At 35.5% G+C, this 15,517-nt stretch overlaps 1 protein-coding gene across 3 annotated transcripts; it reads left to right on the top strand.

The window, feature by feature from the left end:
* Positions 1 to 3,626: 3,626 nt before the first annotated feature.
* Positions 3,627 to 15,136, top strand: LOC145558718 (replication factor C subunit 1-like). Of its 3 annotated transcripts, XM_081620056.1 has the most exons (22): positions 3,627 to 3,717; positions 4,008 to 4,068; positions 4,193 to 4,330; positions 4,758 to 5,207; positions 5,336 to 5,403; positions 5,615 to 5,690; positions 5,785 to 5,846; positions 5,934 to 6,082; positions 6,919 to 7,073; positions 7,193 to 7,375; positions 7,463 to 7,581; positions 7,657 to 7,864; positions 8,687 to 8,740; positions 8,874 to 9,043; positions 10,141 to 10,231; positions 10,503 to 10,732; positions 11,241 to 11,372; positions 12,873 to 12,945; positions 13,111 to 13,203; positions 13,281 to 13,524; positions 14,074 to 14,130; positions 14,214 to 15,136. In XM_081620056.1, the coding sequence occupies exons 2-22, from the start codon at positions 4,066 to 4,068 to the stop codon at positions 14,369 to 14,371; spliced, it is 2,913 nt and encodes a 970-aa protein (XP_081476182.1). In that variant the 5' UTR covers positions 3,627 to 3,717; positions 4,008 to 4,065; the 3' UTR covers positions 14,372 to 15,136. The 3 variants fall into 3 exon arrangements, with proteins under 3 accessions (XP_081476182.1, XP_081476167.1, XP_081476175.1); XM_081620041.1 differs by lacking the exon at positions 10,503 to 10,732 and having other exon boundaries at positions 11,248 to 11,372; XM_081620049.1 differs by lacking the exon at positions 10,503 to 10,732 and having other exon boundaries at positions 11,248 to 11,372; positions 13,281 to 13,518; positions 14,214 to 14,864.
* Positions 15,137 to 15,517: the final 381 nt, after the last annotated feature.

The raw sequence follows: 15,517 nt of genomic DNA, 5'->3' as shown, positions 1-15,517 counted from the left end.
ATATCAAATATAACAACTTTTGAATATTTGATTTTATCCTAAAACAAAAGATTTTATCAAAATAAAACCAACTTTATCTTTTAAAATAAAAGATCATATTTTGAAAATATTTGAACTTATCCAAAATAAAACCAATTTTATCCCAAAATAATTCGTAATTATCCTGAAATAATTTATCTTATCCCAAAATAATTTGTAATTATCTTGAAATATTTTTCAAAACAAATTTTTTTTTTTTTTTTTGAAAAAACCGTGACTGCACGGTTGCAGGCTAGCCACGGTGGCTGGCTGCTTCGCAGCAGCCACTGCCGCAAGGCAGCAGCACCCCGTAGCAGTGGCAGCCACGGCAGCAGCGTGCAACGCTTGCACAGCTGCTGCCCCAGCCACCTAGGACCGCCGCCCTCCCTTACCCTCCCTCTGGACTGACCACCTTGGTCGGCAGCCGCCGTGGCTGCGCCACCCAGCCGCGGCTGCCGGCCTTAAAATAATTTTTTTTTTTTTTTTTTTTTTTTTTGTTTTTTAATTTAATTAAAATAACATTTATCAAAATTAAATTAAATCAGTCCATAAAATTAAAATTAAATCCCATTCAACTTTAAAATTTGGGTTCATCATAAAATTAATCTCAATTTAATTCTAACTTTTAAAATTAAATCATTGATCATACATAAAACATTTTTATGCATAGATCAATCCGATTAAAATTATGAATCATAAAACAAATCGAATTAAATCAAAAATCAAGCACAAAATCATATTTTTTTAGGCTATAATTTTCGAAAAACCGAAAGTATTGGGGTTTGGGGTTCGAAAATTTCGAAACTTTAGGGCTTAATTCGGTCCTCTTCATGGCTATTTTGAGCATCATTAAATCGCATTTAATCAATTCCAAAAGTTTAATCACATTAAATATAACAATTGAACCATAATTAAATTATTTCTCCCTCTTAATTGATTATAAAATTAACGTGGACATCAAATAATCGTATTATTATGATCTAGCGCGTTAATGCAAGAGGCTAACTGATACCACTGTAGGGTTCTATAGGTACTACGCAGCGGATATAACATATATGAATCATATTCAATAAAGTACCTAATCCCAAGAATCGCATGCATAACACACAAGACACATAATCATACCTTTGAAGCGTGAATTCCACGAAGCTATTCGACAGGCAAATCAGGGAGAGAATAGAGCCCCAAGTGTTGCTCCTCTACTTAGTCCACGAGATTCGAACGAACCGTCCACCAATACTAGATTGGTCGAGTGATTGAGGAAAAACGCGATCACCACCTTTTCGGACAACCGACCACCGCACGAACCACCACCACCGCGAGACACCATCGGCGCCGGGAGGAGGAGAGTGACGTGAGAGAGGGAGTATGAGAGGGGTTGGTTTCGTGTTTGCTAATTAGGGTTTGATCTAAATGATCAGTTAATTCCTTACGTGCAAACCTAGGCACCTAGTCTATTTATAATCTCATTATAATTAGACTAGGGCACGAAGCCCAATAGCCTCTCAAAGCCCCATATGGCCGGCCACCTAGAGAGATGAGGCCCATGATGGGCCTCGTCCTCTAATGCTCGATCTAGCCCCTTTGTGTGACCTTATAGGATCCGTCCAATTGGGCTTTGGCCTATTTTACTAGTCCAAAGATCGTAAGTACCTCTAGCTATGGCAAAACGACGACCCAAATGTCCGGACTTAATTATCTCCATAATTTGATCCAATTATATATCTAGTAATTGCACACGACGAAGACATAACTCCTTCAATACTCACTAACTTTTTCGCGGAATTTTTAATAAAAAACTGGTTGGTCACTAATTTATAACGTTTGCAACTTGCAAATAAGACAAACTAATAGTAGTTGTCTAACAAATTTAATATATATATTTTTATAATTGTAATTTTGACATTTATTATTTAAAAATTAAGTAAGAATTAGTGTATAATTTGAAATTAAGTGATACTTTTATCAGGTATAGGTACCCTACAGGTTCTGGTTCCAAAAAATTGAGAACCTGAACCAGAACCAGAACCTATTACAACAGGTTCTCCAGTTTGCTACCTGGAACCGGAACCGGAACCTCTTGTATAAGTTCTGGTTCCGGAACCTGCGGTTCCTAACAGGTTCCGGTTCCGATTCGGGGTACCCTGATTTTTTGCTCACCCCTAATTATAAGGATGATGGTTTTTGTTTTTAAATACTAATAAAGTATAGAAGTATAGATATAGATTAACCAAGCCCAACAATGTCCAGTATTACAATTTTCAGCCTATTAGCCCTATTTGCACTATGAGGAATTTTCTTCCATCCAAACTATCATATTCTCGTACTCTCTACATTTATTTTACTCGTATATAATAGCATTAAAAGATAGTCAAAGTCAAGAAAAATAAAATTTAAAATAATCAAGTGTGTTCATTATTTAGACGAAAGAAGTAATTGACTATGATGAAGTGACATTTTCGGCCACCAATAAAAAAAAATAGTTTTTTTTTGGAAGTAGGGTTGTTTAAATCCATCCAATTTGTTTTTAACTTAATTTGAAAACTTTATCCAAAATTCTAGGTATCCGATTTGGTCGAATATTCGAAAAAAATCGGATATTTAAATCATATACGGTTGTCAATACGAGTCACATTAATTTTGATTCGAAAATTTGGATCTTATATCCGAAATTGAACAATTCTAGTTAGAAGGTTGAATGTAGCAGTTGATAAATAATGATCTTTAGTTTTGGGGCAATATCTAGTTTCCAAAACCATGAAAATTCCCATTTAGAAGGAGAATACAATTATAGGTATGACTATATGAGCTAACCAAATTGTTGACTTAACAACTAACTCTCTGCTACTATAAATACACTGATTTAGTTTATCTAACTAAACATTTTTAAACAAAGGAATGGTTTTAATGTTTTGAACTATTTGAGGGTTTATTGTTAAAAGAAAGAGCACCAACATTCCTATATCAATCTGTTCCGGGTGAGCTTCGGCTCCGAGAGTTCTTGAGGGTTGGTAAAGGTTTACCGTCCAATTTCGCACCTGCACAGATCAGCTAATTCGGGGGGTTATCTGAGGATAACCGCTCCGATGCTAAAGTCATTAATCTGAGGAGAGAAAGAATGAAGAGAGAGAGAAAAAGATTGTACCTCTATTATGAAAATGTGCTTGGGTATATATAGGGAAATAACCAAGCTGATGCCACCTATCAACATAGGTGGCAAATCGACCTTGTAAGTTGCAGGTGCCTACGTGGTCTGAAATAGCTCTCCACGTGGCCAAGAGGAAGGCCGTTATGGATGTTGAGCAAGCGTGCTAATCAGTAGATAATTAGCAACGTAATAAAGATGGTTATCGGCTAATTAGTGTTTTTGTCGGGACCCTCCCGTACACAATCTTTCGTGATAAAAGTGATCAATTGTTACCAAGTACATTAGCAATTACAGTATATTTTCATCAATCGGTTAGCCATTGTAGTAGTCATCACAATATTTCCGTAATAAAATGAATAACTGTATTTTTTTTTTTTTGACAAATAGACGTAAAATTATTGATTTATTTACGAAATTACAACTTAATAAATGTGTTTTTTTTCCACTGTGTTTGAGAAGTTTTAAATTTTTGTGTCGGGTTACGAGTGTACTGAGAAAAGCTCAAGGCGCTCACAGGGAATACTAGAGAAGCGGGAAAAGCTTCCCACCAGGTTTCTCTCTCCTACACAACCCCTTGCATAAATTAGGGTTTTTGCTGTTAATCTTTGATTGTGTTCTTGAACCCATTTAAATTCCGCATTATTTCTTGACGATTTCTTTAAATTTCACTGCTTTTCTAAACAAGGTTGAATAAAAGTCAATACTTTATGCTTATGAAATTCTTTAATTCTTGATTCTTTAAACCCTAAAACCTTCTAATTTTACCCATTTGATTATTGTGGATTTTATAGAATTTGCAATGCTGATTAAGGGTATTGGGGTTTTGTTTGTATTTGCGCAGATTTAATTGGGGCTGGACAATTTGATAGAATTTCATTTGTAATTCTTGCATTTCAGACATGGTGAGTGTTGTTCATGTTGTTTAGATTTTTTATTTAATCATGTATATTTGTATTCAATAATGTGTTTGCCAAAAAAAAAAAAAAGGGTTACTTTAATGTGGAATTATATGTTTTTTGCAAGCAGTCAGATATTAGAAAATGGTTTGTGAAGAAACATGACAAGGATAATTCCAATGCCGCGAAACCGGCCGCTGCGAAACCGGCCGCTTCGAAACCGGCATCTGAAAAACCTTCAGCCACTACTTCTGAAACCCAGAAAGCGGTTAGTCAATTGATACTTGTTAATTGACAGTTATATATGATACAATGATAGTGTGCCAATTTATCAAATTGTTGAATTTAGGTATAGTTAGTTGTTTATTTCAATGAGCTTAATGTGTTGAATTTTCTACTGCTGTTTCTATATTTGGTTGGGTAGAATGATTTCTGGGATCGTACAAGGAAGTTGGTTTTGAAATTGTTGTTTCCCTATAAGGTTAGGGTAGAAATTGTTTTATACACCCAGGTGTATGGTGCACCCAAGTGTATGTTTTGCTCATTTTATCATCAAATGAACAAATATATACCCTTGGGGTGTAAATAACGATCTCTCAGGTTAGGGTGTTTACAAAAATCTGGTTGCTCGTGATTGATTTTGGTGAAAAAAAGTTGTGTAGTAAATTTATATGCTTGTGGTTATTGTGAGTTAGGTAGGTCAAGAAAGTGCTGCACGAAGGAAAACAAGCAAATACTTTGATAAAGATCAAGAGAAATCGAAAGTTGGGACCCAAAAAATGGAGGTGCCTGCCAAACCTTCACCTGCGAAGAAGGTTCACAAATTAGAGGAGGAAAATGTTGATGATGATGATGACGACTTTGCTCCAATTAGTTCCAAAAAAAAGTCAGTTGATGCTACTCCTAGCAAAAAGCTAAAGGGAAGTTCAGGAAGGGGTATTGCAAAGAAAAACGTGGTTGTTGATGAAAGTGATGAGGAAATGGACGAGGAAAAGGAGACTCCAACGGTTGTCAAATCTGCCGGAAGGGGTCGTGGTAGGGGAGCAGCACCTGCCACTGCTGCTGGTGGAGGAGGAAGGGGACGTGGACGAGGCGGATTTATGAACTTTGGTGAGAGGAAAGATCCACCTCACAAAGGAGAAAAGGTATTAAAATGCTAATCATGTGATTTCTCATTATAACTGTCCTATATAGTGACCGTGGTGGTATCCAGTACTTTTAAGTGTGTTCTCCTTTATCTTCTCTTATTGCTTTTGTCCTTTTCTTCGGCCAGGAAGTTCCTGAAGGCTCTCCTGATTGTTTAGCTGGGCTGACTTTTGTAATTTCTGGGACACTTGACAGGTATAGAGTTTAAGATATAGTTCATTTGATATATCCCTCTGCCTTTTGATTATTTCTTTTATTATTTTTGGGACACTTTACAGGTTGATTCTTATCTTTTATCTTTTAAGATTTTTGCTCGAAGGATGGTTATTGGTCTTTTCCCAAATTTGTATATTTTGTGAGAATTGTGTATTAGTGACATCTCCTAACCTCTATATTTGCCTTATAGTTTGGAAAGGGAAGAAGCAGAAGATTTAATCAAGAGACATGGAGGTCGTGTTACCGGATCTGTTAGCAAGAAGACGGTTTTTCCCTGATCTATGAACATTATATTTTGTGTTATACTATCTTTTGCCCTCAACAGATATTCCTGCAGTTTACTAAACCTATACTTTACAGAATTTTCTTTTATGTGATGATGATATTGGGGGACGGAAATCTGAAAAGGCGAAAGAATTGGGGTTAGATTCTTCCTCTCATATACTGATTCAGTGATTCTTCCTTTGCAATTTTTATGACTTCTTACTAGGGTCTTACTTTGTATGCAGAACACCCTTTCTTACAGAGGATGGTTTGTTTGATATGATCCAAAAGTCAAAAAAATCAAAAACGCCTGACCAATGCAATTCAAAGAAACCATCTGAAAGCACTCCGTCATCATCTGCAAAGAAAATTCAGCAGAATGTGGTTGTGAAAAGTATGCATGAGAACTCTTTTTTAACTTATATTCGATTTTCACTTTCTTGTCCTGTAGGCTGTGCTTTTGATTACATCTTGGATTATGCCATGAAACTTTTTTTTTTTTTTTATTTATTTATTATATTATTATTATTATTATTTATTGGGCAAGGGCATGTCATATCGTATGTTTGTAGTCTGTCATGTCAAAGGAGATTTGACGCTGAATATTAATTAAGGCTACCAATAATGATTTTAGCTGCCCTAGTTTTTTGCATCTAACCATGAAGCTTACAGAAATCACGTAATGGGCTGATGTGGTAGGGCAGGACACTTCTCTATATCCCCTCCCTATCCCCCCACCACACACACACACACCAAGAAAATAAGATCAACCCCTGTAACATGGAGCCTCTAGTTTTGAAACCCATGCTTTCACAATGGATTTTTACTTGATTCTTAGTGAGCTAAGTGCTGCTTGTTGAAAAAGCAATTGCATTAAGACCTGATTTATATGCAATTTTACAATCTGTACCTGACTATGACAACTGCATGTTGAAGGACTCCATAGTATTATGGGAAGATTATGTCGATTTGTCTAAGATGAAGAACATTATTGATTCAATTTGTGTCAGAAAGTGTGTGAAGAGGAGATTTGCCATAATCTTATCTAAGTCTAAGCAATATTAATTAGGAACAATGGACCAAAAGTATACTTAATAATATGTTTCCATTTACTTTGGCATCAAACCGTTGGTCTTTTCCTGTCTACAACTATATACGTTATCCCCATTATTTGTATGTTGATCATTTTAACGACTCTGATGTGAACCTTTTGCGATTTATTTGTTGCAGAAGCTGATGTGGGAAGCTATTCTGCCAACAGTCAGGCTCCCAAGTCTTCAATACCTGCTAAGAAAAAGGATTTGTCAAAGCAAGGTCCTTCCTTGACATGGACCGAGAAATACAAGCCCAAAGTTCCAAATGAAATAATTGGCAATCAAAAGCTTGTATGCCCTTGTTGATTGCACTGGTTCATTATTCCCCATCCTCTCCATCCTTCTGTATCCTCTCCATCCTTCTGTAGAAATTCAGAATGACAAATAGTCTCTGTCGTTGCATGCTGTAGGTTAAAGATCTTCATGATTGGTTATCACATTGGGATGAGCAATTTTTGCATAATAAAGGAAAGAGGAAAAGGGAAAGCAATTCTGCTGAGAAAAAGGCTGTCTTAATGAGTGGAACTCCTGGCATTGGGAAAACTACCTCAGCAAAGTTAGTTAGTAAAATGCTGAAATATGAGATAATAGAGGTGATACCATCATCATCAGTTAAAATATTATTATATGTAAATGTTGGAATTTTGTAACCATCTCTTCTGTCTTTCTTATGCTTTTAGGTTAATGCCAGTGACAATCGTGGAAAGGCAGATTCCCAAATTGGCAAGGGAATTGGTGGAAGTACTGCTAATTCTGTAAAGGAGCTTATTAGCAATAAATCCCTTGGTGACCTGGATAGGTTAGTTTTGCACATTAGGTTAACTCATTTATGTGATGTATATTCTCCTATTAGTTAATTTGAATCAAATTCTAGGTTAAAGCACCCCAAGACAGTTCTTATTATGGATGAAGTTGATGGCATGTCTGCGGGTGATCGAGGTGGGGTTGCAGACCTAATTGCTAGCATCAAGATCTCCAAAGTTCCAATTATCTGTATTTGTAATGACCGCTACAGTCAGAAGCTGAAAAGTCTTGTAAACTATTGTTCTCTGTATAATTTCCGGAAGCCCACAAAACAGCAGGTATGATTAGTTTTTATGTGGCACACTGGCAGTTTATGGTTAGGCCTTTTTAGTAACTTATTATGTTATGTGGTCTTTGTAGTAATCATATAAGCAACAAACTTTAACTATATTTTATGTTTGAGATTTTGCCTGCAAAGTTTAACCCCCCTTTTTAACAAGCAATGGTTTGCTTATAGCTGGATAGCTGCTGGGTGATAGTTTATAAATCCTGTTTGAGATTTTGCCTGCAAAGTTTAACCCCCCTTTTTAACAAGCAATGGTTTGCTTATAGCTGGATAGCTGCTGGGTGATAGTTTATAAATCCTGAAAAGTATGGAGCACTTCATCTTGTGAGCATATTGAAGTAATTATCCTGAAATTTAGTTTTTTCTTTCAAGTTCTTGGAGTTATAATATATTAGTCAGGGATGATGTAATTTCTCATGCCCCACATCTCGATTTCCTAATTTTATATAAATTATAAATTAGGAACATTGCCCCAAATTCTATGTGAAATGAGACAGGGTTTTAATAATGAGAATAACACTAACAAATAAAGATTTGAGTATACAAACAAGGATTTAAAGTCCTCACAAAATCCTTATTCATTTTTTTTTGAAACAAGGGGGTATTGTTATGATCCCCAGTAGGTTATGCCCTATTCATTTGACTGCTATGTTAAAATCTTTAATAATAACATATTATAGAGGTTTTCTTATAGCACGTGATGAAGAGATTTAAATTTCATTGTACTTTTGTCATGTTGCATTCATAAGACAACTATTAATTTTAGAATTGAGCTTATAAAATAAATTTTCTTATAAATATATTGCTATGACAGATGGCAAAGAGGTTGCTGCAGATTGCTAATGCAGAAGGGATTCAAGTGAACGAGGTGCTTGCTGCCTCCTCTCCGTTTTAATTTCTCGTCTCTTTTCTTATTCTGGCTTCCATGTTTGATTACTTTCCCCTTCGTCTAAAGAGTAGGATGGCCAACTGGTTTGTGTGATCTGAATTTGTATGCACAGATTGCTTTGGAAGAGCTGGCAGAGAGGTGTAATGGAGATATGCGCATGGCCGTGAACCAGCTGCAATATATGAGCTTATCCATGTCAGTTATCAAATATGATGATATTAGGCAGCGCCTTCTTAGCAATGCTAAAGATGAAGACATATCACCATTCACTGCTGTTGATAAGTATGTAGCAATTTTCTTTCTTTTTCTCGATTAGCTAGCTTGTGTGTAAATGCAATGTGACATGGCAACAGGAATTGGAAATGTATAAACGAAGATATTTGGAGATGCATACAATAAGGAAACATAGAAATGAAAAATCTTTTTGGGTAAAAAATCCAGTATTGTTATTTTTATTAATAGAAGAAGAAAAAAAAAAATAGGGTAATAAAGTTAGTTAACTAGTTTAGTTTATTTACAGAGGTTTTAGAAAGAAAAAATGATTTTGTGACTTTGAGGATCCTGGAGGGTGAACAAATTGGTGATCTTTCAAAGAAATTGCTTCTCCTTGGGATCTCTTGTGTTTTTTATTTTCAAAGTTTCTTAGAAATAGGACATGACCTTGAGTCCTTGATACCCAATGACCAATGATATTGCTATGTGTGAAAAAGTTGAATGGTAATAATATGGAGATTGAGGCAATGAGTAGCTCTTGAAAATCTGTAGCTCTTAGAATTTGTTGTTTGGAAATTGGAACTACTAAAATTTCTCTGTTTCTATGTTTCATTTATTGTTGTCATTGTTTCTTATGGATGTTCGTAGTTGGGATCGGGGGAGAAACCCATACATTCCCCATGTGTTGATCTGTTGCCTATAATCTTATACTCTCTTTTAGAATCTTTTATATTTACCTTGATATACACTCGAATGGTAATTTTGGACTTTTGGTTCCATGAATGGGCATATGGTGATGAATTATATTGGAGGATAAATCGGCAGCTCTTCCTGGTTTCTTTTTACCTCCAAGGGTTTATGGGACTTCCTGGCAAAGACTGAATCTTTTGATGAGAGGGTATTGAGGAAATAAATTTAAAACAAGAACTTCTTTTGACACACCCCTATAAGGAAAACAAAATTATTGTTTTTGTTATTATTAGTGGGTATTTATTTAACATAGAACAATTTGAAAAAAGAACTGCATTCTATATGCCCTTTTAAATATCTGTCACAGTCCACTTTTGGGGGAGAGTGAGAGCTTGATTGTCTAAGGATTATGATTGTCATGTTATTTTGCATCTTTTAAAGAAGTTTAATGAGCTTCTTATTGCATTATCTTGTAGGTTGTTTGGTTACAATGGTGGGAAGTTGAGGATGGATGAACGGATTGACCTGAGCATGAGTGACCTTGATCTGGTTCCTCTTCTTATCCAGGTCTGCTCTTCTCTTTCTGAATTCATTTACTGGTATTTTTTTCATCTCACTGGATGTTACGTACTCTGGAATTGCTTATATTGCATATGAATCTGTTTTAATTATGGAAGGAATTTGCTATTGTGGACTTATGGTTACACTTAATAGCTTGCGAATTGTAGATGCTCGGAAACTCTCAATTTTATTGATTGACTAGTGAAAATAAATAATTGATTGCCTATGTGTGAACTTGTGTTTATTTCTGCACTCATTGGTGGCCTATGTGTGACAGGAAAATTATATTAATTATCGGCCAAGTTCTATAGGGAAAGATGATAGTGGGATGAAAAGAATGAGCTCTCTTGCCCGTGTTGCTGAGTCAATTGCTGATGGAGATATTATTAATGTGCAAATAAGGAGATATAGGCAGTGGCAGCTCTCTCAAAGCAGCTGTGTTGCTTCCCGCAAAGCAGACCGCTGCCTTCAATTTGCCTGCCTCCCACAACTAAAAGCCTCAACATCGTTTTTTCTATTAATAATGAGTCTTGTTATTAATTGGGTTTTTCTCGTTTCCTTGTGACGTACCCATGTGCCACCCAACATATTTGATTCAAATTTAATATCTGGACTGGTTTTGGGTGGTATTGACCTGACTATGGTGGTTAAAATGTTGTGTTTCGAGTAACATAGCCTTGTACTAACGTCCCATTGGGGTTTAAGTTGTGTTTAACTCCAATAAGTTTAAGGAGATGTAACTCACCAAATATTCATTTTCTTATTTGATTGGAAAAACTTGACAACGGAAAATATCTATTTAGCTCGAACTTTCCTCTTAATCTGGTTCCAAGGTTAAACTGCCTGCATATTTATGTTGATAGCTTTATTTTCTCTTGTGTTTTTCCTTGGGCCTTCTTTAGATGACAGTGAAAACTCATTTAATGACATAATTTTCCTATTACTTTGTGATAATCTAGCTGGACACCTTGTTACATATAACTGCTTCAGTCATGTGCCAGAGACTGACATGAAGTTTGCAGGGTGAAAGAAATTTCAACAGGTTTGGTGGTTGGCTTGGGAAGAATTCAACTATGGGAAAGAATTTGAGGATTTTGGAGGATCTTCATGTCCATATGCTTGCTTCTAGTGATTCATATATGGGAAGGTAGGTTGAAGTGCTAAACCCTTCCATGTGTTAAATCTTCCAGATGGTTCTTGTGCAGCAGCTGGACACATACTATTACACTTTTAGGGAAGGGTGTTGATTTCTAGTATTGTGTTGCATGGTATCATCTAATACTTAATTTAAGGGCTATACTTGTCATATTTTTATCAATTTTTGTTAGTATTATTTTGTTATTGAATCTGTAAAGTGAATCATGTGGTGGTCAGCTTGTCATTTTAAAAATGAATATTTGTATGTTTACTGAGGTAGAATTCTTGTATAAGAGCATTACGGTATTGGTTCATGAGGAAGCATAATTTTTTTTTCCCAGTGGTTCATAATGTATTGTATTAAGATACACAAGTTTATTTGCTTGAGTTTACCAGAATTATTGTAGATCTGATTAGTGTAAATATCCTCAATCTTTGTATGATTAAAGGTGGAGGTCAGTCAGGTCATCAAAGATATAATTATGCATGTGCATGGCAGGGTTCCTTTTCACTTCCTATGTATATATTTATTGCATGTAGTGCATGTTTTACTGTAATTCACTCTTAGTTTTTCTTTCCCAAGATTAGTACCAGATTTTAATTGGGGAAGTTGATGGGCCATTATAGAATAAAATTGCTGTCATGTAGCATTTGTGGTAACATTAAGTATTTGCATGGCTGTCCCATCTTAAAGCTGCCGCAGTGTATGTAGACCGACTTAAAAAATTATATGCCTTTGCATTTAGCAACTATTTTGAAGTAATTTTGAGTATGTACACCTAATAAATAGAAGTTAGCATTCCACAACTTAAGTCCTGTACTAGAAAATTGAATTCTGTACTGTGTTATGTTGGTACTAGTACACACAAGGCTTTGACATTTGATTGCAAAATGTTGATGCCTTAATATAATTGCCAGTGACAGATATTCTATCACTCATTGTTAGACATGTATGTCCTATGTAATTTCTAAACACATGATATGGCCTATGGAGACTGATGTGGCTGTTCATTGAATAGAACATTAAGATTTTATCAAGCAATGGTTTAAATATCAGGCTTAGTTTGATTTCATGGCAGCAGTTTGCAATCGGCACAACAGGCTTTTTGCAATTACATGCAAATGCTTCTTTCATGTAATAGCCTGTCTATTATCTGAATTCCTGTGATGCGGAGAAGATTTTAGTGGTTTTATCGCCAAATTCATCGTATATTCTGCATACCTCTACTTCAAATCTTTTGATTTGTGTTTACTGTGAATTTGTGAAACAAGTCTTATTGTTATGGTTTCGTGCTCCTGTACAAAGAAGGGAATAATGAAGAAAATGCTTGATTACTTTTCTGTGTTACCTTGTCACCTACCTTAAATGACAGAGTAAAGTCTTTTTTGCTGTTTGTTTCATTTGATCTTTATTTTCTAATATACTGCATTGCATTTGAAAGCTTTCCTTGTTTTCCTTGATTATGCTGACAGCATATGTATAATAGCTATCTTATTTAATGATATGCAGGGGAACTTTACGTACTGATTTCCTTACACTTCTTTCTAAAAAACTAACTGAACCACTTCGGACTCTTCCTAAGGTTAGGATCTTTTTAAACACTTGAGCATTTTATGTTCGATTTCCCAATGCTATTTATACTGTCAGTTGCAAACTTGCAACTGGCAGTTCTATATTTTTTTTATTTGGACATAATAATCTTGTAATTTGCAGTTAACAGCTATGTTTTCCTATTATTTATTCACAGGAGGAAGCTGTAAAAGAAGTAGTTGAATTCATGGATACTTACTCATTAAGCATGGAAGATTATGACACGCTTATGGAGTTGTCGAAATTTCAGGTATTCTACCTGCTACAATACTGTTTCTTACTCTGCTGTTTAGAATTTCTCACAAATTTTGATTTGTACTTTGTTAGGGACACCCTACACCAACTGATGGTATACCACCAGCAGTAAAATCTGCTTTAACAAAGGGATATAAAGAAGGTAGCAGTTTGCGCGTGGTGCGAACAGCAGACATGATCACCCTTCCTGGTTTGAAAAAGGCTCCTAAAAAGAGGATTGCTGCTATCCTGGAGCCGGTTGATGAAATTGGAGAGGTAAATGGTGATATCAATGAGGAAAATGAGGAAGAGGACACTGAAGATGCAGAAGGTTTGAGTAAGCTTACACCTTTCTTTGCTACCCATGCCTGCGAATATCAATAAAAGGATTTTCTTAAATCTGAATATATTTTTTGCTTGTTTTTCTCATGTGTGTTTAAGTTTTCCAAGTGACTTGATGTGTTGGAGTCCGATTACACTTTTAGCCCTGATCCTCCGTCTCTTAATTGTTTGAATCAATATTTTTGTGTTCTTTTAGCTGCTCAAAAAATTCAATTCTAAATGTCACAGAGTTGTTTTACTTGTCCATAAACAAGCTTTGATCCACAATCTTGAAATTCTGCAAGTTCCTTGGGACATGCTACAACAATAGTCTGTCCTGAATCACCTTCGGGCCTTATATTCCCTCATCTTGGTTTGGCTTTGTCCATAAAGAGTTTTTGTATCTATGTTACAAGGACTTGTGATGGTTGAGAATGAAATGCCAATCATTAATAAGCAGGTCTTGCTCACAAGTCCTGCTATGACATGTTTCATGCATGGTCGAACTCTTTAATGTTTACTTCGTATTTAATATGAAATGTCATTTGCTTGTCATCTCTTCCAGAGGACGCTAATGGTGCGAAAAAACTCAAGCTGGATCTCGAGAGTAACCATGCTAAAGGTCAGTTGTAATTTTCTTGGCTAGCTCACTTTATGGGCTTGGATTTTTAAATCTATATCTTTAACTGGTTGGTTGGTCTCTAGGGATTCAAGTTCAAGTGGACTTGAAAGGTGCTGGAAGCTCTGGCACCAAAAAGCCACAAAAGGCCTCGGCAGGAAGAGGCAAGGGAGGTGCTGCCGACCCTGGATCAGGAAAGAAAGGTGGTCGTGGATCAGGATCTTCTGCCAGGAAAAAGAAATGATAGAGATCAACCATCTGAAGATTGGGAATTTGCTGGTTCATTGTGTAAATTGTGCTTCCTATTTTTTCTCCTTTTTTGTTTATACTATTGTTAGGATTCAGTGATATGCATAGCTTTGGTGTATTTTTTCCGAAGGGTTTAGCCTCGTTCAAATTCTAAACTGCAGTTGCCCTATCAAAGTTTTGTCTATATGTGCTGATAGGATGAGTTGCTCCGAGCTTAAAGCTATGCATTTATGGACAATATTTCAAGGAGTATGAAATGATCATTCAGGTTTTTGGCCGGAACATGAAATCTTTAGCTCACGAGTTGGTATGATCCGATTAACTAATGTGTCTGGTTATGAGGAGGGTTCAATATGTCTGTCATATGAGTACCTATAAGTAAAATTTTATACCTCAAAATATAATACTGTATGAAACAATTGTAGTATATAAATACAATTTTATACAAATGAACATGTTACACCGAACAATGACTTGAGGTGTTTTTTTTTTTTTTTTTTTTTGAAGGGAACCATGGAAATAGCATAAATTAAACAAGTTAAAAGACACTTACAGTAATCAAGTAAAGACTACAAAGAATATATCTCACATTAAGAATGTATTTTCTCCTAAATAAATAACTTCTCCACCGAAAACCAAGCTGTAGACCATTGATGACTTCCTCCAAAATACAACAATCTCACAAATTCGTGCTGCATCAAAGGAGAAAGAATGGTTTCGTTGCCGAGGATTTGCTACCTTTGTCCCTCCTGACCTATGGACCCTGAAAAAAAAAATAATAATAATAAATAAATAAATAGAAAAACTCGATATAAGGGGAGAATTGGAGAAACAACTCTCATAAAGAGAGACTCACAACCTCTCATAAAGTGAGACTCGGTCTAATAAACTATTACGAAATAAAAAACTACATAAACTACTACCCTAATTTTTCCATCCATGACAGACCTTAATAGATCTAGTTTTTCTCTATTTTATCTACCCTAATTTTTTTCAATTCGAAATTTTAAAATGTTGTTCTCATGTGAAATCTTTTCATATGTAACTAGCTTTTGGACCCGTTCTACGCACGGGTTATGCTTAAGTTATATATTTATTTGAAACTTTACAAATTATCTTGTCACAAAAAAAAAAAAAAAAA

This window comes from Chenopodium album, chromosome 1 (genome assembly GCF_948465745.1).
Source record: "Chenopodium album chromosome 1, dcCheAlbu1.1, whole genome shotgun sequence".
Classification (NCBI taxonomy): Eukaryota; Viridiplantae; Streptophyta; class Magnoliopsida; order Caryophyllales; family Amaranthaceae; genus Chenopodium; species Chenopodium album.
The sequence above is the reverse complement of the archived record's forward strand: the minus strand, read 5'-3'. Positions and strand labels throughout refer to the sequence as shown.